General features: G+C 45.9%; 2 protein-coding genes and 1 long non-coding RNA gene across 4 annotated transcripts in view; 1 reads left to right on the forward strand and 2 right to left on the reverse strand.

Annotated features, from left to right (window-relative positions):
- The window catches only part of LOC140069241 (uncharacterized), a 381540-nt gene that overhangs the window by 109146 nt on the left and 246427 nt on the right, over positions 1–25967 (reverse strand). The gene's annotated exons all lie outside the window — the stretch shown is intronic.
- Positions 1–25967, reverse strand: part of LOC140069260 (uncharacterized) — a 179979-nt gene that overhangs the window by 10269 nt on the left and 143743 nt on the right. The gene's annotated exons all lie outside the window — the stretch shown is intronic.
- The window catches only part of LOC140069204 (NACHT, LRR and PYD domains-containing protein 6-like), a 96529-nt gene continuing 90478 nt past the window's right edge, over positions 19917–25967 (forward strand). For both annotated transcript variants that reach the window (XM_072114634.1, XM_072114635.1), the window contains exons 1-3: positions 19917–19970; positions 21508–21671; positions 22524–22695. In XM_072114634.1, the coding sequence (XP_071970735.1) occupies positions 19946–19970; positions 21508–21671; positions 22524–22695 (361 nt within the window). In that variant the 5' untranslated portion in view covers positions 19917–19945. The remainder of the gene's footprint in view (positions 19971–21507; positions 21672–22523; positions 22696–25967) is intronic.

A 25967-nucleotide genomic window follows, 5' to 3' on the forward strand; every position in this document is an offset into this window, starting at 1 on the left:
GTAACAGAGTAGTGAGTGCTGTACAACCCCCTGCCAGGAGGAGTAACAGAGTAGTGAGAGCAGTATTACCCCCTGCCAGGAGGAGTAACAGAGTAGTATCTTCTGTATTACCCCCGGCGAAGGAGGAGTAACAGAGTAGTAAGTGCTGTATTACCCCTTGCCAGGAGGAGCATCATAGTAGTGAGAGCTATATTACCCCCTGCCAGGAGGAGTAACAGAATAGGGAGTGCTATATTACCCCCGGCCACGAGGAGTAACAGAATAGTGAGCGCTGTACTACCCCCGGCCAGGAGGAGTAACAGCAGTGAGTGCTGTATTACCCCCGTCAAGGAGGAGTAACAGAGTAGTGAGTGCTGTATTACCCCCAGCCAGGAGGAGTAACAGAGTAGTATGTTCTGTATTACCCCCCGCCAAGGAGGAGTAACAGAGTAGTGAGTGCTGTATTACCCCCGGCCAGGAGGAGTAACAGAGTAGTATGTTCTGTATTACCCCCGCCAAGGAGGAGTAACAGAGTAGTGAGTGCTGTATTACCCCCCTGCCAGGAGGAGTAACAGAGTAGTGAGTGCTGTATTACCCCGGGCCAGGAGGAGTAACAGAGTAGTGAGTGCTGTATTACCCCCCTGCCAGGAGGAGTAACAGAGTAGTGAGTGCTGTATTACCCCGGGCCAGGAGGAGTAACAGAGTAGTGAGTGCTGTATTACCCCCCTGCCAGGAGGAGTAACAGAGTAGTGAGTGCTGTATTACCCCCTGCCAGGAGGAGTAACAGAGTAGAGAGTGCTGTATTACTCATTAGTTACCTGGTGCTGATATGTACCAGAACATATGAGCCCTGGAGTCACAGCCACTTACCTGACAACTAATGACTTGTACTGGGTGTCAGATAATAATGGAAGTCCTGTCCTGTCACAGGAGAGATATTACCTCACTTATATATAAGCACATAATCTCCTCACACACAGTAATCACTAATAATGTCTATACTGCTGGGTCCTAATAGGTTTGTCCCTCCCCTTCTACCTGTATATAACACAGGAACCGCTGGGGCTTCTCCTCACACATATAAGAGCCGCCATTATGTGATTCCCGCCATCACCTTCTCCTCACAGCATCTTCTCCCTCAGGTCACTGCTCTCCTCACACCTCACACTCCATAACCCCGCCCCCTCGCCTTCCCGCCCTCTCACCTCATTGGCTGCTCTGCACTCCGCGGCCATTTTCTCTCCGCATCTCCATCACCTCAGAGTGTGAGAGACTCCAGGAGCCGCCTGACACCCGCGGAGGAGGAGACTGATCCCTCCCTCTCCCCTCACCTCCCCGCGGGGCTCTCCATGGCTCTGACAGGAAAATATATCTCTGGCTGCACAGGGAGATGGAGCTGCAGGTGAGAACAGCGCCCCACACAGGGGACCGCATTAGACTGGAGGGAGATGAAGCTGCAGGTGAGCACAGCGCCCGACACAGGACACACAGGGGACAGCATTAGTCTGGAGGGAGATGGAGCTGCAGGTGAGCACAGCGCCCCACACAGGACACACAGGGGACAGCATTAGTCTGGAGGGAGATGGAGCTGCAGGTGAGCACAGCGCCCCACACAGGGGACAGCATTAGTCTGGAGGGAGATGGAGCTGCAGGTGAGCACAGAGCCCCACACAGGGGACAGCATTAGTCTGGAGGGAGATGAAGCTGCAGGTGAGCACAGCGCCACACACAGGGGACAGCATTAGTCTGGAGGGAGATGGAGCTGCAGGTGAGCACAGCGCCCCACACAGGACACACAGGGGACAGCATTAGACTGGAGGGAGATGGAGCTGCAGGTGAGCACAGAGCCCCACACAGGGGACAGCATTAGTCTGGAGGGAGATGGAGCTGCAGGTGAGCACAGAGCCCCACACAGGGGACAGCATTAGTCTGGAGGGAGATGAAGCTGCAGGTGAGCACAGCGCCACACACAGGGGACAGCATTAGTCTGGAGGGAGATGGAGCTGCAGGTGAGCACAGCGCCCCACACAGGACACACAGGGGACAGCATTAGACTGGAGGGAGATGGAGCTGCAGGTGAGCACAGAGCCCCACACAGGGGACAGCATTAGTCTGGAGGGAGATGAAGCTGCAGGTGAGCACAGCGCCCCACACAGGACACACAGGGGACAGCATTAGTCTGGAGGGAGATGGAGCTGCAGGTGAGCACAGCGCCCCACACAGGACACACAGGGGACAGCATTAGACTGGAAAGAGATGGGGCTGCAGGTGAGCACAGCGCCCCACACAGGACACAAGGGGGACAGCATTAGTCTGGAGGGAGATGAAGCTGCAGGTGAGCACAGCGCCCCACACAGGACACACAGGGGACAGCATTAGTCAGGAGGGAGATGAAGCTGCAGGAGAGCACAGCGCCCCACACAGGACACACAGGGGACAGCATTAGTCTGGAGGGAGATGAAGCTGCAGGTGAGCACAGCGCCCCACACAGGGGACAGCATTAGTCTGGAGGGAGATGGAGCTGCAGGTGAGAACAGCGCCCCACACAGGACACACAGGGGACAGCATTAGTCTGGAGGGAGATGAAGCTGCAGGTGAGCACAGCGCCCCACACAGGACACACAGGGGACAGCATTAGTCTGGAGGGAGATGGAGCTGCAGGTGAGCACAGCGCCCCACACAGGACACACAGGGGACAGCATTAGTCTGGAGGGAGATGAAGCTGCAGGTGAGCACAGCGCCCCACACAGGACACACAGGGGACAGCATTAGTCTGGAGGGAGATGGAGCTGCAGGAGAGAACAGCGCCCCGCACAGGACACACAGGGGACAGCATTAGTCAGGAGGGAGATGGAGCTGCAGGTGAGCACAGCGCCCCACACAGGACATACAGGGGACAGCATTAGTCTGAAGGGAGATGGAGCTGCAGGAGAGCACCGCGCCCCACACAGGACACACAGGGGACAGCATTAGTCTGGAGGGAGATGGAGCTGCAGGAGAGCACAGCGCCCCACACAGGACACACAGGGGACAGCATTAGTCAGGAGGGAGATGGAGCTGCAGGTGAGCACAGCGCCCCACACAGGACATACAGGGGACAGCATTAGTCTGAAGGGAGATGGAGCTGCAGGAGAGCACAGCGCCCCACACAGGGGACAGTATTACACATAACACGCGCTCCTGTGATGTCACACACAGGTAACAGATAACACGCGCTCCTGTGATGTCACACACAGGTAACAGATAACACGCGCTCCTGTGATGTCACACACAGGTAACAGATAACACGCGCTCCTGTGATGTCACATACAGGTAACAGATAACATGCGCTCCTGTGATGTCACACACAGGTAACAGATAACACGCTCTCCTGTGATGTCACACACAGGTAACACATAACACGCGCTCCTGTGATGTCACACACAGGTAACAGATAACACGCGCTCCTGTGATGTCACACACAGGTAACAGATAACATGCGCTCCTGTGATGTCACACACAGGTAACAGATAACACGCGCTCCTGTGATGTCACACACAGGTAACAGATAACACGCGCTCCTGTGATGTCACACACAGGTAACAGATAACACGCGCTCCTGTGATGTCACATACAGGTAACACATAACACGCGCTCCTGTGATGTCACATACAGGTAACAGATAACACGCGCTCCTGTGATGTCACACACAGGTAACAGATAACACGGGCTCCTGTGATGTTATATACAGGTAACAGATAACACGCGATCCTGTGATGTGACATACAGGTAACACATAACACGCGCTCCTGTGATGTGACACACAGGTAACACATAACACGCGCTCCTGTGATGTTATATACAGGTGACACATAACACGCCCTCCTGTGATGTCACATACAGGTAACAGATAACACGCGCTCCTGTGATGTCACATACAGGTAACAGATAACATGCTCTCCTGTGATGTCACACACAGGTAACAGATAACACGCTCTCCTGTGATGTCACATACAGGTAACACATAACACGCGCTCCTGTGATGTCACATACAGGTAACACATAATACGCGTTCCTGTGATGTCACACACAGGTAACACATAACACGCGCTCCTGTGATGTCACACACAGGTAACACATAACACGCGCTCCTGTGATGTCACACACAGGTAACACATAACACGCCCTCCTGTGATGTCACACACAGGTAACACATAACACGCCCTCCTGTGATGTCACACACAGGTAACACATAACACGCCCTCCTGTGATGTCACACACAGGTAACACATAACACGCCCTCCTGTGATGTCACACACAGGTAACACATAACACGCCCTCCTGTGATGTCACACACAGGTAACACATAACACGCCCTCCTGTGATGTCACACACAGGTAACACATAACACGCGCTCCTGTGATGTCACACACAGGTAACACATAACACGCCCTCCTGTGATGTCACATACAGGTAACACATAACACGCGCTCCTGTGATGTCACACACAGGTGACACATAACACGCGCTCCTGTGATGTCACATACAGGTAACACATAACACGCGCTCCTGTGATGTCACATTTTCAGCCACTTATGGCGATTTTTGTGATTCTGAATGGAAATGACACTATAAGTATTTTTACATCACGGCGTTGGTGCCTTAAAAGCGATGATGTGTCCGGCGTCCGCTCTCTGATAGTCTATGACTATGGGGCCACTGCCATTCTTTATGTTGTCATGTTGCTTTTCTTTATACGTGTCATTAATGTGAGAATAGCCCTGAACAGCAGAGGAGCAGCCTGTCCCAGACCTCAGCGGGGAAAGGGTTAAGACAGAAGTATTTACATCATTAGCAGAACTGAAAGCGAAAGTAACTTCTTTCCGGATCGTTCCTTCATTACTACACTGGCGGCCATTTCCCTGCAGATCTCGTCTCTGTCCACACTGTGCGGCCTCCAGGTAATATCCCCCTCTCTTATCTGCTGTATATATATATATATATATGTCCTGTCACATGTTATATGGTCTCTGTATACACTGTGCGGCCTCCAGGTAATATCCCCCTCTCTTATCTGCTGTATATCTATATATATATATGTCCTGTCACATGTTATATGGTCTGTCCACACTGTGCGGCCTCCAGGTAATATCCCCCTCTCTTATCTGCTGTATATATATATATATATATGTCCTGTCACATGTTATATGGTCTCTGTATACACTGTGCAGCCTCCAGGTAATATCCCCCTCTCTTATCTGCTGTATATATATATGTCCTGTCACATGTTATATGGTCTCTGTATACACTGTGCGGCCTCCAGGTAATATCCCCCTCTCTTATCTGCTGTATATATATATATGTCCTGTCACATGTTATATGGTCTCTGTCTACACTGTGGACATATATAGGGATTTGCTAATGCTGCTAAGAAATAGTGTGATTAGCCTGTTGCCCCTGCTGTATTGCCTCAGAAACCCCAGAGATATAAACAGGGGTTGTTTTGTAAATACAATCTGCAGTAGTGATGGGAATTACGTCTCTTCTTAGTGAGCTGGCTCATTAGGCTCCGCCCACTAAGAAGAGCCAGCTATTTTGGCTCTTGAACAGGCCAATCCGTAACCCCATACCAAACCCCATACGTGGTGAGCCGTTTAGGGGAGGGGTTTAGTGAGCCATCAGCTCACAATGTTGTTCACATAAATGAGTCAGCTCTTTGTGCTGGTTCATTCTCGTATGACCTATGACCATAGCTCCCAATATTTTTGGGAGGGAAAGAAGGATAAAATGGCAGCACGCGTAGTGATCCTCCTAAGCCACACCCCCAATCTCGCCCTGGCCATGCCCCAACTTTTTACCATAGTATCATAATAATAGTCATCGTCTCAATAATAATAATAAATACATTTTTGCCCAGCCTGGGATTTAAACCCACAACCTCACAGCTCCATCTGCCATAGAGACACAGAGCCTCTACCCACTAGGCCAGTGGTGGCGAACCTATGGCACGGGTGCCAGAGGCGGCACTCGGAGCCCTTTTTATGGGCACCTGCACCATCACCCCAGAACACTAGACAAGACTCAAAGAATCTTCCTGCAGATCCAAGCAACTTAAAAGATGCTGCTTTCAGTCATATTTTGATACTTACTTTGATACTTGGGACTGTAGGAAGAGGGAGAATTAGACAGGGTCGGATTATTTTTGGAGGACCTCCTGCTGGCCCCAGAGGGAAACTGGAAAGAAGTTAAAAAGATGAAAATTTTCCATCTATCCAGAGGTCGCGATAACGCCTCTGCAAGCGTCATAGACGCGTTTAAAGGCTGATTTACTCCCCCAAAAGATCACCAAGCGTATAAGTACGCTTGGTGATTTTCCTGTCTGAATGTTAGCTGCCGCTTCCAAGCGGTGGCGGCGCCGGCTGCGATCATGCAAAATATTCTCTGCAGGATCGCAGCGCTGAGTGTCTGGAGGCAGGACAGGGAGGGACTTCCTGCTCACTGTCCGAGCCTCTCCCGCGGGGCGCTGAGAGATGGTGGAGCCGAGGGGGGTGAGGGGGCGGAGCCAAGCGGGGTAAGGGGGCGGAGTCGAACGAGTGGTGAGAGATGGAGGAGGGATGGGGGAGGGATATCTGTTACCGGGGCTGTGCTCCTGATCGGTGTACGATCGTGCACACAGCCAGTAACAGGATCGTGCTGTCTATGTGACAGCCCAATCGTGTACTCTGGGAAGGTGCTGTGCATCCTCTCTGCACGTCTCTGTATATAAATCACTGATGACAGTGATCCAATGGGCTCTTACCATTAGATCATTGTTATCTGTTATCTATATTTGAGTATATTTTATGTTCCATTTCTAAATGTGCCCCTGTAAAAAAAAATAAAAAAAAAAAAAAAAAAAAAGTTATGTTCCCAAACTCCAGAAAATAAATTAAATAAAAATTCAGCAGCATCAGCCCAAGACTGGGCTGGGGGCCGCCATCAGCCATAGTCCGCTCTGTAGACAATAAGGCTGCATTCACACAAACGTATTTCCACCAGGCCGTAGCCGTGCAGACGTGTTTAGTGACATGGAGAGGAGGAAGGGGTGACCTGCATTGGGTAATGTCCTTTTCCCGTGTACGGAGCGGTATTGCTCCGTGCGGCCATTGCCTTCTACTAGGGACCTAAAAGCCGCAAACTTGCGGTTGTACATACGTCCCGCATATGGTGTGAATGTAGCCTAAGAGCGATGCCACACATGGCATTTTTGGTCCGTTTTTAGTCAGTTTTTCCCAATTATCTTAATAGAAAAACAGGTTGTAAGCAGCCAAATGCATGGTAAACGGACTGAAAACGGAGGTTTAAAAACGGACATAAAACGCCATGTGTGACATCACCCAAGGGTGAGGTTATTACATACATTTTCACACACATCACAACAGATCTGAGAAGAGATTTGCCCAATTGCATTGCTGTTAACATTTCGTTTACAAAACGCAATAGAATTGCGTTGATGCATGCGTTTTGTTAACACAATGTTGACTGCAATGTAATTATGCAAATCTCTTCTCAGCTGTTCTGATGTGTTTGAAAACGCCATGTGTGAAGACACCACAAAAATGTTGTGCAGCACTTGTTTAATACATACTTGCTTTTTGAGGGCGCATTCACACGATGCGTTGCGTTTTTGACGCATTCCAAAGGCTTGAACCTTGAACACATGTTGAAGTAACATTGCGTTTCCATTGCATTTGCTAAAACCCAATGTTACTTCAACATGTGAAGCCTTTGGAATGCGTCAAAAACGCATAAAAAAGTGACTCAATGCATCGTGTGAATGCGCCCTAAAGGGATTTTCCCAAGAATTCAAATTGGGCCCTATCCCGTGGATAGGGCCTAACTTGAATTTGTGGGAAAACCCTTTTAAGCAGAGAAAACAGGAGCTGTAACTTTTTCCTTGTATTAATAGACGTCTCTTAACACTATATATACGCCTAGGAGTTACCGTATTTTTTGGACTATAAGACCCACATTTTTTCCCCAGAAGATGGGGAAAAAACTGTGGTGCGTCTTATAGTCCGAATGTACAGTGGAGAGTGCCGGCGTCTCAGCCATCCACTGCAGGAGGGAATGGAGGACGGCACATAGCAGTAAGCGCAGGGGCAGTGCAGAGCTCGGCTCCACACACAGCTGCTGCCTCTTAGTTTCTGTCAGCAGCGGAGCTCGTGCAGGGCACACAGACTGTGACACCACTTCCAGGTTATCAGATGAAGGGAAGCAGAAGCCACGCCCCCTCAGCACGGAGCTCTCACTGTGACTGATGCCGGACAGGTCACTGTCTTCTGCCAGAGTCCCAGCTGCTCGTGCTGCAGGGGCATCAAATAACACTAAAGAGGGGACAGGACCTGTGACCAGTACTGGAGTCTCTGCTCCTGTGCCTGCTGTGCTGTGCTCACAGGTGTGTGAAACTGAACAATTCCCAAACAGTGCTTGTACAAGGTCACAGAAGCTTACAGTCTATGTCACCTCCTGTGTCCTCCTCTTCATAGATTGTAAGCTCTGGGGACCATTGTACAAGCATTGTCACCTCTTGTGTCCTCCTCCTCATAGATTGTAAGCTCTTGCGACCATTGTACAAGCACTGTCACCTCCTGTCCCCTCCTCCTCATAGAATGTAAGCTCTTGTGTTCATTGTACAAGCATTGTCATCTCCTGTGTCCCCTCCTCATAGATTGTAAGCTCCTGTGTCCCCTCCTCATAGATTGTAAGCTCCTGTGTCCCCTCCTCATAGATTGTAAGCTCTTGTGACCATTGTACAAGCATTGTCACCGCCAGTGCCCCTCCTCCTCATAGATTGTAAGCTCTTGTGACCATTGTACAAGCATTGTCACCGCCAGTGCCCCTCTTCCTCATAGATTGTAAGCTCTTTTGACCATTGTACAAGCATTGTCACCGTCAGTGCCCCTCCTCCTCATAGATTGTAAGCTCTTGTGACCATTATCACATATACAGCCCTGGTAACTCTTGAGACCCCCTGACTACGTGCCAGCATAAATCTATCTAAAGAGCCATAATTCCCATCACTAATTCTGCCCCCAAAACTGGTTGGCTGAGCTTGGTGCTAGCCCATCAGTGTTGGGTCAAAGGAACCACACACCTAGCGACCACCAAGTGTTCTGTATAGTGCTGAATCTGACAGAACACTTGTACTGTCAGCACGGGAGTCATCCTTCAGCACCAGGTAACAGTGTCCTATAAAATGTCCCCTAATAAAGTCTCCCCATTAATTCTTCCTGAACACAGTACACTATTAAAACTTCACCAAATGTCACACAATGACCCCTAATAAAAGTATCCCATACACAGTCCCCTTAGGCTACATTCACATGAACATAGCACGGCGGGCACACGTTGATGCCCGGGAGAGGAGGAGGGGGTGAGGGCTGCTCACCCCTACCCCTTTCCAAAGAGAAACATGGCTGCACCGCCCGTAAGGCGCTGCTACTTTACTGTTACTTTATTAAATATTTTAGCACACTATTTGGGGAAAAACACATTTTTTCTTATTTTTACACCTCTAAAACCTAGGTGCGTCTTATGGTCCAGTGCGTCTTATGGTCCGAAAAATACGGTATATATTTATTAATGAAAATTTCGTACTCCTCCTCGGTTAAAAATACTCCTCAAAAATTGTGAGAGGAGTATTATTACCCTTCTGGAAAACCAATATGATTGAAAGTTGTTGAACAGGGAGCAATAAGATACTGCTTTAACCCCTTAAGGACGCAGCCTGTTTGCAGGTTAAGGCTCGCAACTTTTTTTTGAAATTTGACCAGTGTCTCTTCCTGTGGTAATAACTTTTGAACGCTGTTACTTATCAAAGCGATTCTGAGATTGTTTTTTCCCCACATGTTGTACTTCATTTTAGTGGTAAATTTTGGCTGATAAGTTTTGCGTTTATTTACAAAAAAAGGGAAAAAAATGATGAATTTTTAGAAAAATTTGCCATTTTCGAAATTCAAAATCACCGTGTTTTCAGGCAGATAGATTTACCACCTAAATAACTTGCAGAATAACATTTCCCATTTGTCTACTTTACATTTTCATAATTTCTGAAATGTTTGGATAATTTATTTTGACGTCACGCGGCCTACAAATCGAATAGCGATTTTCCGTATTTTCGGAATTGACTATTTTGGGGATAAATACTGTTTGAAATCAAATTTTACATATTTAGCAACAAAACCCCCTATATAACCAACCCATTTTCAAATCTGCACCCCTCAAACTATCAGAAACAGCATTTACAAAGATTATTAACCCCTTGAGATCTTCATAGTAATTGAATCAAAATGGCGGTGAAATTTAGAAATTTCAAATTTATCAAATTTTGTCGTTTATACGTTCATTTAGCCCTAAAATTTACACATTTCCAAAAGAGAAAAAGAGAAAACTCACCATAAAATTTGTTCTACAATTTCTCCTGAGTGCAGCGACCCCCCACACGGGGCCGTTACTTGTGTTATGGGGGCACAGCGAGGCGCAGAAGGGAAGGAGCACCCTGCAGCTGCCAGGATTTTAGTTTTCTGGTTGCCCCCTTTTGAAGGCTATAAAATTTTCGCTTTTCCGTTATTTGGGCCATGTGACGGCATTTTTTTTGCGGGACGAGATGCTTTTTCCAGTGTTACCATTTTGGGGTTGGTATCACCTATTGTTGAAAATTTTGGAACTTTTTTTGAGGTCATGAGTAGAAAAGCATCAATTCTGTACTGGATTTTTTACTTTTTTTTTTTTCCGTGTTCACCATATATCCTAATAATCCTGTTATCTTTATTCTATGGGTCGATACGATTACGGGGATACCAGACATGAATATATTTTCTTATGTTTTACTAAATTTGCCAAATAAAACCCTAATGTGGGGAAAAATCTATCATTTTTGCATCGCCGTCTTCCAAGTGGCATAACATTGTTACGTTTTTGGCTACAGAGCTGGTTGATGGCTTGTTTTTTGCGGGACATGTTGTTCTTTGCAACAATATCATTCTGGAGTACATATGTTTTGTTGATCACTTTTTATTGCATTTTTAGTGGGATATAATAGGTAAAAATCATAATTTTTGGCGGGTTTTTGACGTTTTTTTTTTACGGCGTTCATCATATGGGTTCAATAGTTATTTAGTTTTATTCTATGGATTGTTACGGACGCGGTGATACTATATATGTGGGGTTTGTGTTATGATTTAGACTTTTTTGAGCGTTATATGTCTCTTTATATGTTTTGGGGCTTATGGGCATTTTTAGTGATTTATAAAGTAATTTTTTATTGAAAAACATTATTTTTTACATTTTTTTTCATGATCCACCATGGGATATGAACAAGCAATCATCTGATTGCTTGTTCTTGATAATACTCTGCAATACTAATGTATTGCAGGGTATTATCAGTGCCAGCCTATGCAGATGCATAGGCTGACACTTTGCCTTTAAGATGACGTCACAGACGCCATCTTAAAGGTAAACCCTCCAGGCTTCTCTGGGGTCCCGATCGGACCCCAGAGGAGCCAAAACAGCGATCGGCCCCCCCGAAAACGGTGCGGGGGGGCCGATCGTGGGGTAAAGACCCCCAGAAGGCATGTTAAATGCCGCGGTCGCGTTGACCGCGGCATTTAACGGGTTAAACACCCGCGATCGGAGCCCACTCCGACCGCGGGTGATAGCCGGGGATGTCAACGGTAGATTACCGTTGAAATCCCGCGGCTAACGATGCCGGTTCGGCTGCTATACAGCGCTGAACCGGCATCGTCTCTGCGCAGTAGCTGTACTGCGCTGAGCGCTATTCGCGGGACTCAGCGCAGTACAGCTACGGCGCAGAGCGCTAAGGGGTTAAAGGGAACCCGTCACCACTATTTTCATAAATACAGGTAGTGGCAGGTTCCTATAGAGCTCTAGTAACTATCTGACACCCTGCTTTTAGCTAAAAATTGTTCCCCTCAGATCCCAATAAAATCAGAGTTATAATCTTGCCTGGTATCTATGCAGCTTTGGAGCTAGTCCACGGGGGCGTGGCCTAATGTCATGTGACCAGGGTGACATCATCAAAGGTCCTTGAGCTACTTAATATGAAAACTATACCCCATGTACATATCTGACCACATAAAACCATCACAGCAGCCTCCATGGACTACCACTCCTCTCCTTGCAGGCTGCTGTGATTTCATTTGATAAAATATGCTGTGATTTCATAGTGTACAGTTCCTAATGCTACAAAAGCTATAGGACCTGCGATGATGTCACCCTGGTCACATGACATTATAGCAGCATACAGAGATAGGGATGGGGAGGAGCTGCTGGATTCAGCCCGAGGAGGCCACGCCCACCTGGACTACATGTAGCCATGCTTAGTTACCAGATAAAACTATAAAGTTGAATATATGGGAATCTCAGGGGCATAATTTTTAGCTACAAGCAGGGTGTCAAATAGTTATTAGAGCTCTATAGGAACCTGTCACTAGCTGTATTTGTGAAAATAGTGGTGACGGGTTCCCTTTAATTTTTTGGTTGGCACCTCGCGATAAATAAGCAGGGTTTTGGGTTGCAGTTTGGGCACTCAGCCTCAAAAGGTTTGCATCACTGCACTAGGCTATGGGCTTAGTGGTTGTCTATTTGTGGATTTTATGTAACTAAGAGCTGTTATCTGCTACTGTTACACTGTGACACAGATTGCACTGGTATATAGAGAGGGATCTTCTCAGAGATTATTATTGTAACAGGGGCCCCTGCAACTGGATCATATCTTGTGTTGTCTGGAGGTATTGTGCATAGGACGGGGTGAGCCCTCTTCATACACAGGTGGGGTTTGCTGCATATTGCCTCTTAGGGTGCGGTCACACATCGCGTTTACTGCATGCGTTTAAAAACGCATTGCTACAACTGAAGGGAGATTTGCCAAATTAAACAGCTGTTAACACCTGCGTTTACAAAATGCATGCGTTAACCGCGATGTTAACGCATGCGTTAACGCTTGTGTTTTGTAAACCCAAGCGTTAACAGCTGTTTAATTAGGGAAATATCCCTTCAGCTGTAGCAATGCGTTTTTAAACGCATGCAGTAAACGCGACGTGTGACCGCACCCCCACGTCTTCCGATGCAGCTGGCAAAGCTGACAACGGTGGCGCATGGGCAATACAGTAGTATTGCAGTATATGGTAGGAACGATCAGACAATCTAGGGTTAATGTACCCTAGAGTGTCTAAAAAAAATAGTAAAAATAAAATTTCTAAAATGTTTCAAAAATAATTAAAAAAGGAAAAAACAAAAGTTAAAATCACCCCCCTTTCCCTAGAAATGATATAAAACGTAATAAACAGTAATAATAACAGACACAATAGGTAATGCTTGATCTATCCAAATCTAAAACTACTTAATGCTGGCGGCTATCCCCATAGCGACTTTTATACCATTTTACAACACATAGAAAATGGAATAAAAAGTGATCAAAATGTCACACAGTCCTAAAAATGATAGCTATGAAAAAGTTATTAAATAAAAACCTGTATATATTAATTTGGTATCCCTGCGATGGTACCAAACCAAAAAAGAAAGTAGACGTGTTATGTAAAGCGCACAGTGACAGCCATAAAAACTGAGCCCACAAGGACATGATACAAACACGTTTTTTTCCAATTTTTCCACATTTGGAATTTTTTTCCAGCTTCCCAGTACACGGCCTGGAATAATAAATAACATCACGGGAAAGTAAAATTTGTTACGCACAAAATAAGCCCTCACACAGCTCTGTACACGGAAAAATTAAAAAGTTATGGATTTTTGAAGGTGGAGAGCGAGAAATGAGCGAAAAAACCCTGCGTCCTTAAGGGGTTAAATATTACCTTCATTTTCTTAGAACTCAAAGATGAATAAATGCATGTAGGTAATCCTACAATTCTATCAAAATATAGAAATGATTGCTCCATACAGTGGAAAAAATGGAAAAAAAACCCTAATGTCTAAATCGCCGCTATTTTATCCACACACAAAAATAAAGTGATCAAATGCTCGTACAGTCACCAAAATGGGATAAATGAAAAAATATAGAAATTTTGTATTTTCTTGATTGTACTGACCAAAAGGATAAAGGGAAGGGGACGTTTGGAGCGCACAGTAAAAGCCGGGAAAACAGAGTAAGAAAATGGTGCAAATGTGATTTTTTTTCAGAAATTCAATACATAAAAAATATTTATTACCGTATTTTTTTTTTTTTAAATCAACGGTGCCTTATATATGAACTGTACTTACAGACAACAGCTGCCTTGTACTGTGCACAGGTCTGCCACCTGCTGGTCATTCATCCTTATAATCAGGTGCGCCTTATATATGAAACTAGATGTTTTAGCAGGCATTTATTGATGGTGCGCCTTATAATCTGGTGCGCCTTATAGTCCGAAAAAATGCGGTACATGTTCCCAGCTTGCATGGAGTAATAGAATTTGCTTTCGGTTGAGGGGAGTAAAAAATGGTGACGCAAACACTGAAATAAGGTGACAGACAGTGGCGTAATAAGACTGTAATGTGCCACGGTACAAACTTTGTGTCAGGTCCCCATATAGCAAAAACTCACAGCGATGTCCACACATTATATTGAGCAAACACTTGTACTGCATAAACACACAGACAAATATGTGCCTGTAATGAATGTAATGCAAATATACTGCACACAGAAATATATACAGGCCGTCCCTGGGTTACATACAAGATAGGGTCTGTAGGTTTGTTCTTAAGTTGAGTTTGTATGCAAGTCGGAACTGTATACTTTATCATTGTAATCCCAGTCAGAACTTTTTTGGTCTCTGTGACAATTTAAAAATGTTGGGTTGTCATAAGAATCAGGATTAACAATAAATCTTCATTACAGACGCCTGTGATAACTGTTACAGCTGATTATTGTAGCCTAGGACTAAAGCACGATAAATCACCAATATCCAGAGGTCTGTTTGTAACTAGGGTCGTATGTAAGTCGAGTGTTCTTAAGTAGGGGACCACCTGTAAATATGTGCCTGTAATGAATGTAATGCAAATATACCAGAAATGAATGCACTGCACACAGAAATATATACAGGCCGTCCCCGGGTTACATACAAGATAGGGTCTGTAGGTTTGTTCTTAAGTCGAGTTTGTATGCAAGTCGGAACTGTATATTTTATCATTGTAATCCCAGCCAGAATTTTTTTGGTCTCTGTGACAATTGGATTTTAAAAATGTTGGGTTGTCATAAAAATCAATATTAACCCTAAAGCTTCATTACAGACACCTGTGATAACTGTTACAGCTGATTATTGTAGCCTGGGACTAAAGTACAATAAATTACCAATATCCAGAGGTCTGTATGTAAGTCGAGTGTTCTTAAGTAGGGTACCGCCTGTATTAGCATTTGATCTGATCTGTATATAAATATAGTGACAATAAATGTACTGCACCCCGGGGGTGTGATACATATAACAGAAATATGCGGCCTTTTCCATCAGTGCTGGCCTGGTCCATATCCTGGTGGTCTCCTCACAGGCTTCAATTACCCATCAGGTATAGCTCCTCAGGGTGCGTTCACATGTTGCAGTTAAAACTGCATCGAAATCAGCTTTGAGGTGGTTTTAGGTGCAGTTTTATCAATTAAACAGGTGAAAGACATGAACTGAATGAGTGAATTTGACTTTGAAGGGGAAACCTGCTCCACAAATGTCATTCACCCGTTCATGTCTTCAGTTCATGTCTTTCACCTGTTTAATTGACAAAACTGCAAATAAAACCTCCTCAGGGCGCGTTCACACGTTGCGTTTTGACCTGCGTTTTCATTGCGTTTAAAACGCATATAGGACAGCTGAGGAGGGTTGATTTGCCTAATTACATCCCCGTTAACATTTCCGTTTACAAAACGCATCGTAAACGCGATGTTAACGCATGCGTTAACAACGCGTTAACACATGCGTTTTATTAACGCATGCGTTAACATTGCGTTTACAAACGTAAACGGTAATATAATTAGGCAAATCACCTCTCATCAGCTGTTGTATATGCGTTTCAAACGCAATGAAAACGCGACCAAAACGCAACGTGTGAACGCGCCCTCAGAATAACTTCTCCCGGCCTTCACTGCAGGATTTGCCAGCCAGGTCTCTCCAGCTCCTTGCTACACATGTCCACACCGCGCCACTAAAAATATCACAGTTATTTACAGTATAGTTTCTCCTGGATAACCACAACCATAACCAGCTAAGATGAATTATGTCGTGGCCAGGAATGGAGATATGTAGACACTGCATGTTTTTGCCAAGTGCTTCTTACAAAGGTCATTTCTGTCCATTGTGTTTTTGTTTCGATATTTTTGCTGTGATGTTATGATATGTCTTGTCACGTGAAGTGTTTTGTAATAACAGCATAAAAATTTCCCATTTTTGTGATAAAATAAAATCTAAATAACAAACATTTACTCCATACAACTTTCTTTTTGCTACATATAATAAATACACAGTGACCCCCCTCAATATATTGTACACATAGGGGGACATTTACTATGGCGTTTCCGACAGTTTTGTGGCGCTCTCACCACATGTTCTGCTCTCAGACCTATTTATTAGCTGTCGGGGACAGAAAAAATGACTTTTTCCATCTGCTCCGACTCTTCTCAGACAGAATTAATATGTGTCACAGCCATTTTTGGGCGCTGTAAACTGGCGGAAAGTAGACCAAAAGAAAACTGGTCTAGCAGGGACTGTTGGACACATTTCTGGTGCTTGGGACAGATTTTGGTCCCAGGGACAGAAAATGGGCTTGGGGACAGAAATGTCTCTGCACAGCTCTACAATATTAAATGTGTATCTTCTTTCCGAGAGCAGGTCGGTAACAAAGCCAATGCAGACACCGACACTCTAAGTAAATGTCCCCCATAGACTATATTTCGTTATATAGTACCCCAGAGGTCGCACTAACATTTTTCCAGAACGGTAAAAATACTCCTCTCACCATTTTTGAGGAGTATTTTTACCTGAGGGCGTGTTCACACGTTGCGTTTTGACCTGCGTTTTCATTGCGTTTGAAACGCATATACAACAGCTGAGGAGAGGTGATTTGCCTAATTACATCACTGTTAACGTTTCCGCTTACAAAACGCATCGTAAACGCGATGTTAACGCACACATTAACAAAGCGTTGATGCATGCGTTTTGTTAACGCATGCGCTAAACGGTAATGTAATTAGGCAAATTACCTCACATCAGCTGTTGTATATGCGTTTCAAACGCAACGAAAACGCAACGTGTGAACGCGCCCTCCGGAGGAGTATGAAAATTTAGGCAAAACAACGCTCACACAGCACGCACCCGCAACGCTCCGCTCACACAGCACGCAACCGCAACGCTCCGCTCACACAGCACGCACCCGCAACGCTCCGCTCACACAGCACGCACCCGCAACGCTCCGCTCACACAGCACGCACCCGCAACGCTCCGCTCACACAGCACGCACCCGCAACGCTCCGCTCACACAGCACGCACCCGCAACGCTCCGCTCACACAGCACGCACCCGCAACGCTCTCACAGCACGCACCCGCAACGCTCCGCTCTCACAGCACGCACCCGCAACGCTCCGCTCTCACAGCACGCACCCGCAACGCTCCGCTCTCACAGCACGCACCCGCAACGCTCCGCTCTCACAGCACGCACCCGCAACGCTCCGCTCTCACAGCACGCACCCCCAACGCTCCGCTCTCACAGCACGCACCCGCAACGCTCCGCTCTCACGAGGCTCCGCTCACACGAGGCTCCGCTCACACAACGCTCCACACAGCACGCACGCACAACACTACTCTGCACTCACAACACTACTCTACACTCACGCACAACACTACTCTACACTCACGCACAACACTACTCTACACTCACGCACAACACTACTCTACACTCACGCACAACACTACTCTACACTCACGCACAACACTACTCTACACTCACAACACTACTCTACACTCACCCGGCCTTGCTATTAAGTCCCGTCGGGATCACACAAACGCAGGCAGCAGCGGGCAGGCAGAGATGGAGCAGGACGGGGAGCAGCAGCCCCGCTGTCCACATGTCTCCCCTGGGGCCGGTGCTCTCACTCTGGGTCTCTCCGGCCCGCCCCTAGTCACGTGTCCCGCTGAGAGGTTCGGCGCGCGCTATGATCGCGCTACTGACATTTCCCTCTTTTGCAGTGCGCGCTGAACCGCTCAGCCTGCGCGCTACAGGGAATAATTGCCAAGCGTAACTTTATGCATGCCAATTATTTTGGGGGTTAATGGCGCCTCATCACGCGTCTATGACGCGTGGTGAGGCGTTAATGCGACCTCTGTAGTACCCCCTCAACTAAAAATATTTGTATACAGTAGCTCCTGATTTATATAAAGCATCAAAATTATTGCTGACGTCTCAGCTGCCAGTGATCTCGCAGCATCTTCTTCTGCCCGGGCAGAACTTGAGTCAGGCCGGCGCCACACGTAGCGCTTTGTCTGAGCTTGCAAATGCAGACATGCCTCGCCCACCGGGGCGGGCCTCGGCCCGATCGCATCGGCGTTTCTATGGAAATGCCTGCGATTGGGAACGAGACGCCGGTGTTTCGCGTTAAATTAACGCAAAACACCGGCGCAGACAAAGCGCCACGTGTGGCGCCGGCATAAGACACAGGACTGCGTGATGGTCATAGTGATATCTCTGCAGAGGCCTCTCCTCTTACATGGATTGTTTTCTATGGTTGCTGCTGCATTGCAGACTGGGGGTGGTGCATTTTCAGATCGGGGAAAAAACGCATGCGCTCAAAAACGGCCTAAAAACGCCATGTGTGTCACCACCCTTAGGGTGCATTCACATGGGCGTCTGGGGGGGAGGTATATGCGGCCGTACATGGGGAAAAGATGGAGTATGCTCAAAAACAGACCAAAAATGCCATGTGTGGCATCACCCTCCGGGTGCGCTCAGACGATGCGTTTGCGCTGCTTTTTTGCATGTCTACCATGCGTTTGGCTAGTTTTAAATAGCTTTTCTTCATTTCTGAAAGTGGAAGCAGCTGTGAAAGTGTCGACACTGGTGCTTACACTTGTTGTAAAACCATCCAAACAGATGGTAACACGTAAAAACGCTTTAAAATGTGTCATTCTCTGGGGAACAAGCTGACATTTTCATGAATATCATTTTGAGAACCTTTTGATTAGTTTTGATGTAGTTAAAGACAACCTATCATTTGATTTGGTGCATTATGAAGCAAACATACCTTGAGACTGCTGTAGCTACACTGATGCAGGATCATATCTTGTTTAATCCCGGAGTGGTTTTGTTGAAAAAACAATTATAACATTATGATAATGAAGCTCTGTCCCTTCTATGGCTGCTCTGGCGCTTGCTTTCCCGCTTCTCATAGCAGTAGAGTTTTTCTCTGCAGGAGATGATGATGCAATCACTCTTCTCCCTGCCAGACAGAATAATCAATTGCTGCACCATCCCCCAGCTGTTGTATATGAGTGAACCAGCTCAGGTTGATTAGTCACGCTCGACTTAACTCCATCTGTAATTCCAAGCTCCCGTGTGTAATGTGTTTATCTTGGCAGCCATGCTGACTCAGCTTTCCCAAGGTCCTGAATGTTATAATTGTTTTTCAGCAAAACCACTCAGCTCAGGGATTAACCAAGATATGATCCTGCATCAGTGTAGCTACAGCAGTATCAAGGTATGTTTGCTTCCTTTAATAGAAGGACTCAGGTAGAGGAAGAAACTATAGAACTTTCCCCCTCCTAAAGTAAGATATGGAGGAAACCGCAGCTAATGAATTTCTGACAACAAGCCTCATCCACATCCCTCTGTGTATAGAGAAGGTGTCAGGGTGCGGGGGAGGGGAGATGTTCTGTCATGTAATGGGGTAAATGTGTTTCTTCCACATGTAATGAAGGTTTTCTCTCTTGCAGGATTTATTATCTATTGAGGATCAGAGATGAATATTGTATCTCCCAGTGATGGTAAGATTCTCCCGCTGTCTACCTCCGGCTCTTCTACTTCTTACACTATTACTGATATGATATCACTGCTGTTCTCACATCCGGCTGCACTTACATGTTCTGAGATTTATGCTTTATGTTACAATGACTAACAACAGTGATGAGGATATTACCTCCATACTGTGTCCTTATAGTGGTATCTGTGTATTGTGTATATGATATGTGTGTTATGTACATTACATGTATACAGGGAGCAGTGATGAGGATATTACCTCCATACTGTGTCCTTATAGTGGTATCTGTGTATTGTGTATATGATATGTGTGTTATGTACATTACATGTATACAGGGGGCAGTGATGGGGATATTACCTCCATACTGTTTCCTTATAGTGGTATCTGTGTATTGTGTATATGACATGTGTGTTATGTACATTACATGTATACAGGGGGCAGTGATGGGGATATTACCTCCATACTGTGTCCTTATAGTGGTATCTGTGTATTGTGTATATGACTGTGTGTTATGTACATTACATGTATACAGGGGGCAGTGATGGGGATATTACCTCCATACTGTGTCCTTATAGTGGTATCTGTGTATTGTGTATATGATATGACTGTGTTATGTACATTACATGTATACAGGGGGCAGTGATGGGGATATTACCTCCATACTGTGTCCTTATAGTGGTATCTGTGTATTGTGTATATGATATGTGTGTTATGTACATTACATGTATACAGGAGGCAGTGATGGGGATATTACCTCCATACTGTGTCCTTATAGTGGTATCTGTGTATTGTGTATATGATATGTGTGTGTTATGTACATTACATGTATACAGGAGGCAGTGATGAGGATATTACCTCCATACTGTGTCCTTATAGTGGTATCTGTGTATTGTGTATATGACTGTGTGTTATGTACATTACATGTATACAGGAGGCAGTGATGAGGATATTACCTCCATACTGTGTCCTTATAGTGGTATCTGTGTATTGTGTATATGATATGTGTGTTATGTACATTACATGTATACAGGAGGCAGTGATGGGGATATTACCTCCATACTGTGTCCTTATAGGGGTATCTGTGTATTGTGTATATGATATGTGTGTTATGTACATTACATGTATACAGGAGGCAGTGATGGGGATATTACCTCCATACTGTGTCCTTATAGTGGTATCTGTGTATTGTGTATATGATATGTGTGTTATGTACATTACATGTATACAGGAGGCAGTGATGGGGATATTACCTCCATACTGTGTCCTTATAGTGGTATCTGTGTATTGTGTATATGATATGTGTTATGTACATTACATGTATACAGGAGGCAGTGATGGGGATATTACCTCCATACTGTGTCCTTATAGTGGTATCTGTGTATTGTGTATATGATATTACGGCTCATACTATACTATACCAGTGTCTTTCCTGGCCTGTGCTGGGTTCCCCTGGCAGCGCAATGACATTACTGTACTGATATCCACTGCTGTCATCCCTCTACATGTCCTAGAAGATTTCATCCTTGTGTCTCCCTCATTTCCAGATGATGAGACCCAGAAGTTTTACCAGCAGCTTTGTCACTATCCACCTCATGTCCTGAGGACGACGTATGGATTTTTCCAGGAGGATCTGCTCTACATTGTGGAGAACTGGAGGAATCAATCACTTCTACATGAGCTGATCTTCCGAAATATCCCAGATCTGGAGGTGAGAGAACATGATGTGCCGGTGTTATATACAGGTGTCCCCGTGTTATCAGGTGTTATATACAGGTGTCCGCTGTGTTATATAAAGGTGTTATATACAGGTGTCCTCTGTGTTATATACAGGTGTCCCCCGTGTTATCAGGTGTTATATACAGGTGTCTCCTGCGTTATCAGGTGTTATATACAGGTGTCTCCTGTGTTATCAGGTGTTATATACAGGTGTCCCCTGTGTTATATACAGGTGTCCCCCGTGTTATCAGGTGTTATATACAGGTGTCTCCTGTGTTATCAGGTGTTATATACAGGTGTCCCCCGTGTTATCAGGTGTTATATACAGGTGTCCCCTGTGTTATATAAAGGTGTTATATACAGGTGTCCTCTGTGTTATATACAGGTGTCCCCCGTGTTATCAGGTGTTATATACAGGTGTCCCCTGTGTTATATAAAGGTGTTATTTACGAAGGGTCCGTTTGATGCATTTCCGGCGCATTTTTTTTTTCGATTTGCCCTGAACTTCCCCTAGTTTTTGGCACACGTAATCAGATTGTGGCGCATCGGCACCGGCTTGCATGCGACACAAATCAGGGGACGTGGATGTCGAACAACTTGACTGATTCAGACAAACCGCGAAATTTAAAATTCATATTGTGTAGTTAGATCATGCACTCACATACACCGGGAAGAAGAAGGCGAACTCCGGCGGACCTGAGCGGGGAAGCGACAGATGCAGGAAATTGGACGCATGATCGCAGCAGCTCCGAATAAATGTGCCCCATTAAGTATCTGTATATATTAACCCTTTGTATTCTTTATCCTATAATGACCCTTATGTCTAACCTTTCTTGTGTTCTAGAAATACAAGGATCTAGAACATGATAGAAAAAACTTGGCCCGGACTTTACTCCAGGAAATTTTCGGGAGAGGTAGAGAAGCTGTGATAACATTGTGGGTCAGTCTCCATGCATTACGGAAGGATTACGGCTCCCCCAGCCTGGACGCTGTACTGGAGGAGCTCGGCCACAGAGGTAACATTGTGTATGACATGTGTCACTCATCATATCCGGGGCTCATCATGTACAATGACCTCAGTAATACAGATCTCTGCACTGGATCAGTCATTCTCCGCAGTGTATAAATGTACAGATGGAGCAACGTGTAATATACAAAGGACTAACACTCTTATCTCACAGAGCAATAACTATAGAGACTTTGTGCAGCTTTTTTATCTGTTAATAATTGACCTGGGATGGGAAGAATGTAATCAGATTGTGGATCTTACATTCCTCATCAGATGTGATCACATATTAACCATTTACTCTCTGCAGAAAAAAACATATCTAATACATTCTCAGAATTATTCACCAAGAATTATATAAAATATATAAAAATTATATTTGCTCAGAATTTATAATTCTTAAAAGCAAATTGTCATAGCAAGGTTGTGCAGCAGTTTCAGCTGTGACCATACCCCAAATCCATATGCCCCCTTCTGCCTCACTAAGCCCATCAAGCTCCTAATAGTGACCGGCATCAGGCGATAGTTTGTAGCGGTGCCCAGCCCTGATATGAAGCTGAGGACCAGGAAATATATGGATAGATCTGATTGTGTCTCTAACGTTGTCCTACTTCCTTCTCTTGGCTGTTGTTGTCCTCTCACGTTGCCCTGCTTCCTCCTCTTGGCTGTTGTTGTCCTCTCACATTGTCCTGCTTCCTCCTCTTGGCTGGTGTTGTCCTCTCACGTTGCCCTGCTTCCTCCTCTTGGCTGGTGTTGTCCTCTCACGTTGTCCTGCTTCCTCCTCTTGGCTGGTGTTGTCCTCTCACGTTGTCCTGCTTCCTCCTCTTGGCTGGTGTTGTCCTCTCACGTTGTCCTGCTTCCTCCTCTTGGCTGGTGTTGTCCTCTCACGTTGTCCTGCTTCCTCCTCTTGGCTGGTGTTGTCCTCTCACGTTGTCCTGCTTCCTCCTCTTGGCTGGTGTTGTCCTCTCACGTTGTCATGCTTCCTCCTCTTGTTTGTTGTTGTCTCTCTCACGTTGTCCTGCTTCCTCCTCTTGTTTGTTGTTGTCTCTCTCACGTTGTCCTGCTTCCTCCTCTTGGCTGTTGTTGTCCTCTCACATTGCCCTGCTTCCTCCTCTTGGCTGGTGTTGTCCTCTCACGTTGTCCTGCTTCCTCCTCTTGGTTGTTGTTGTCCTCTCACATTGCCCTGCTTCCTCCTCTTGGCTGTTGTTGTCCTCTCACGTTGTCCTGCTTCCTCCTCTTGGCTGGTGTTGTCTCTCTCACGTTGTCCTGCTTCCTCCTCTCTGCTGTTGTTGTCTCTCTCATGTTGTCCTGCTTCCTCCTCTTGGCTGGTGTTGTCCTCTCACATTGTCCTGCTTCCTCCTCTTGGCTGGTGTTGTCTCTCTCACGTTGCCCTGCTTCCTCCCCTTGGCTGGTGTTGTCCTCTCACATTGTCCTGCTTCCTCCTCTTGGCTGTTGTTGTCCTCTCACGTTGCTCTGCTTCCTCCTCTTGGCTGTTGTTGTCCTCTCACGTTGTCCTGCTTCCTCCTCTTGGTTGTTGTTGTCCTCCCGTGTTGCCCTGCTTCCTCCTCTTGGTTGTTGTTGTCCTGTTAGGAAAACTCGCGTCTGGAATACTGTACACAAAACTACCACGTAGACTGAGTGCAGGCTGACAGAACGGAGCATGAGGGCGAACTAACCCTGTGCTGATCTTCCAACTAGACCCTACCAAGGCAGAAACCCCCTTGAAGGTAGGGAGCCTCTGCCGCAGGAACCTTCTAACTACCCTGCAAGGCCCTGGGAGGTGAGCGGAACCCAAATAGCTCTGTCAGCCGCAGTGAGGAGATACAGACAGAAAAACTGCAGTGTGCGCGTTAGGACAGTATTCAGACAGAGGGAAAAAACAGGAGGAATCAAGGATGAAACAAGCGGGGTTCAAGACCGCATAAGAAACCAAAGCAGACACGAGGAAAGAGAACTAAAGATGTACAGACACTGAACATAGAAGGGTAAGCAAAACCGCCGGGTCACACCAGAGGGTACGTCAAGGTCAAACCACTAGACAAGGGAGAGTAACCTAACTGGTGAATACAATACCAGGGTGAGGCAAACAATGCTACAGGAGACCAGGAATCCAGCAGCTGTAGGTTCCAGAAGGACAAACACTGCACAGGTGGAAGGTCCAGATCCAATTTATGCAGCCTTAGATCCGCCCCCAGAATCCCATAGGAGCAGGAACCCAGGCTGATTCAGAAGACAGACATCTTTAAATTCCCTAAGGCGCACACGTCCTGGATGCCCGCTGCCCCGCACGTGCAGCAGGGTTAACTCGCTGCGGACCGGGGGCGGAGCCAGCGCAGAAATTTGGGGAGGACCGCTAGCATTGTCAGCATGCAGTATAGACTGGGTGTCCTTTCCAGCGGATCTGACAGTAACCCCCCCCCCCCCCCCTTCGTGACCGGGGGGCCTTCGGACCCCTAGAACGAAAAGACGGTTTCTGAGGATAGGTCTGATGAAACATTCTGACCGAGGAGCATGCAGATCTTTAGCTGAAACCTATTACTTATCAATGTAGAAGACCTGCCTCAAGAACAAAAAACTATCATTGTACACCTCCTGATGTCAACCAAATTAATAATTACCAGATACTGGAAAAACAAAGACAGCCCACACATCAACGAAGTGATCAGCCAGATGAACACAACCTGCGCATACGAAAAAATCTTAGCATATCAAAACACAACCTTTAAAAAATTCTCCACCAGATGGAACCTCTGGACTGAAAGCAAATATTATCACCCATAACTCAACTTGACTGAGGAAGAAAATACCAACGAACATAGAAGAAAAAGGATAGACTCACAGCTCACCACCACCCCCTACCCCCATACTCACCTTCCCTCCGACCCACTGAATGTTAAGTCATTACCTAAAATGTTATTCTTGTTTTTGTTATTCTGTTAAAAACAAATCTGCATAGACCATAAATCGCTCTCAACTAGATAAATATGAAGACATATGTGTAATTACAGATTAAGATTTTAATTTGTAACATATGCAACAGGAAGAAAACACAAGAGACCTATGTATAAAAGCATGCTTTATTAAAGAGTCAATAATGCATCCTCCACCCAGGAAAAGAATAGAAATAGGTTAATACTGACAATGTAATTGCACTAAATATGCAACAGAATGTACTGCATGTTGTTATGTAATAAAACTTAATAAAAAGTATTTGAAAAAAAAAAAAAAAAGAAACCCAGGACCTCTCCTCCGGACCAAAACCCTTCCAATGTACCAGATACT

This window comes from Engystomops pustulosus, chromosome 7 (assembly GCF_040894005.1).
Source record: "Engystomops pustulosus chromosome 7, aEngPut4.maternal, whole genome shotgun sequence".
Taxonomy (NCBI): Eukaryota; Metazoa; Chordata; class Amphibia; order Anura; family Leptodactylidae; genus Engystomops; species Engystomops pustulosus.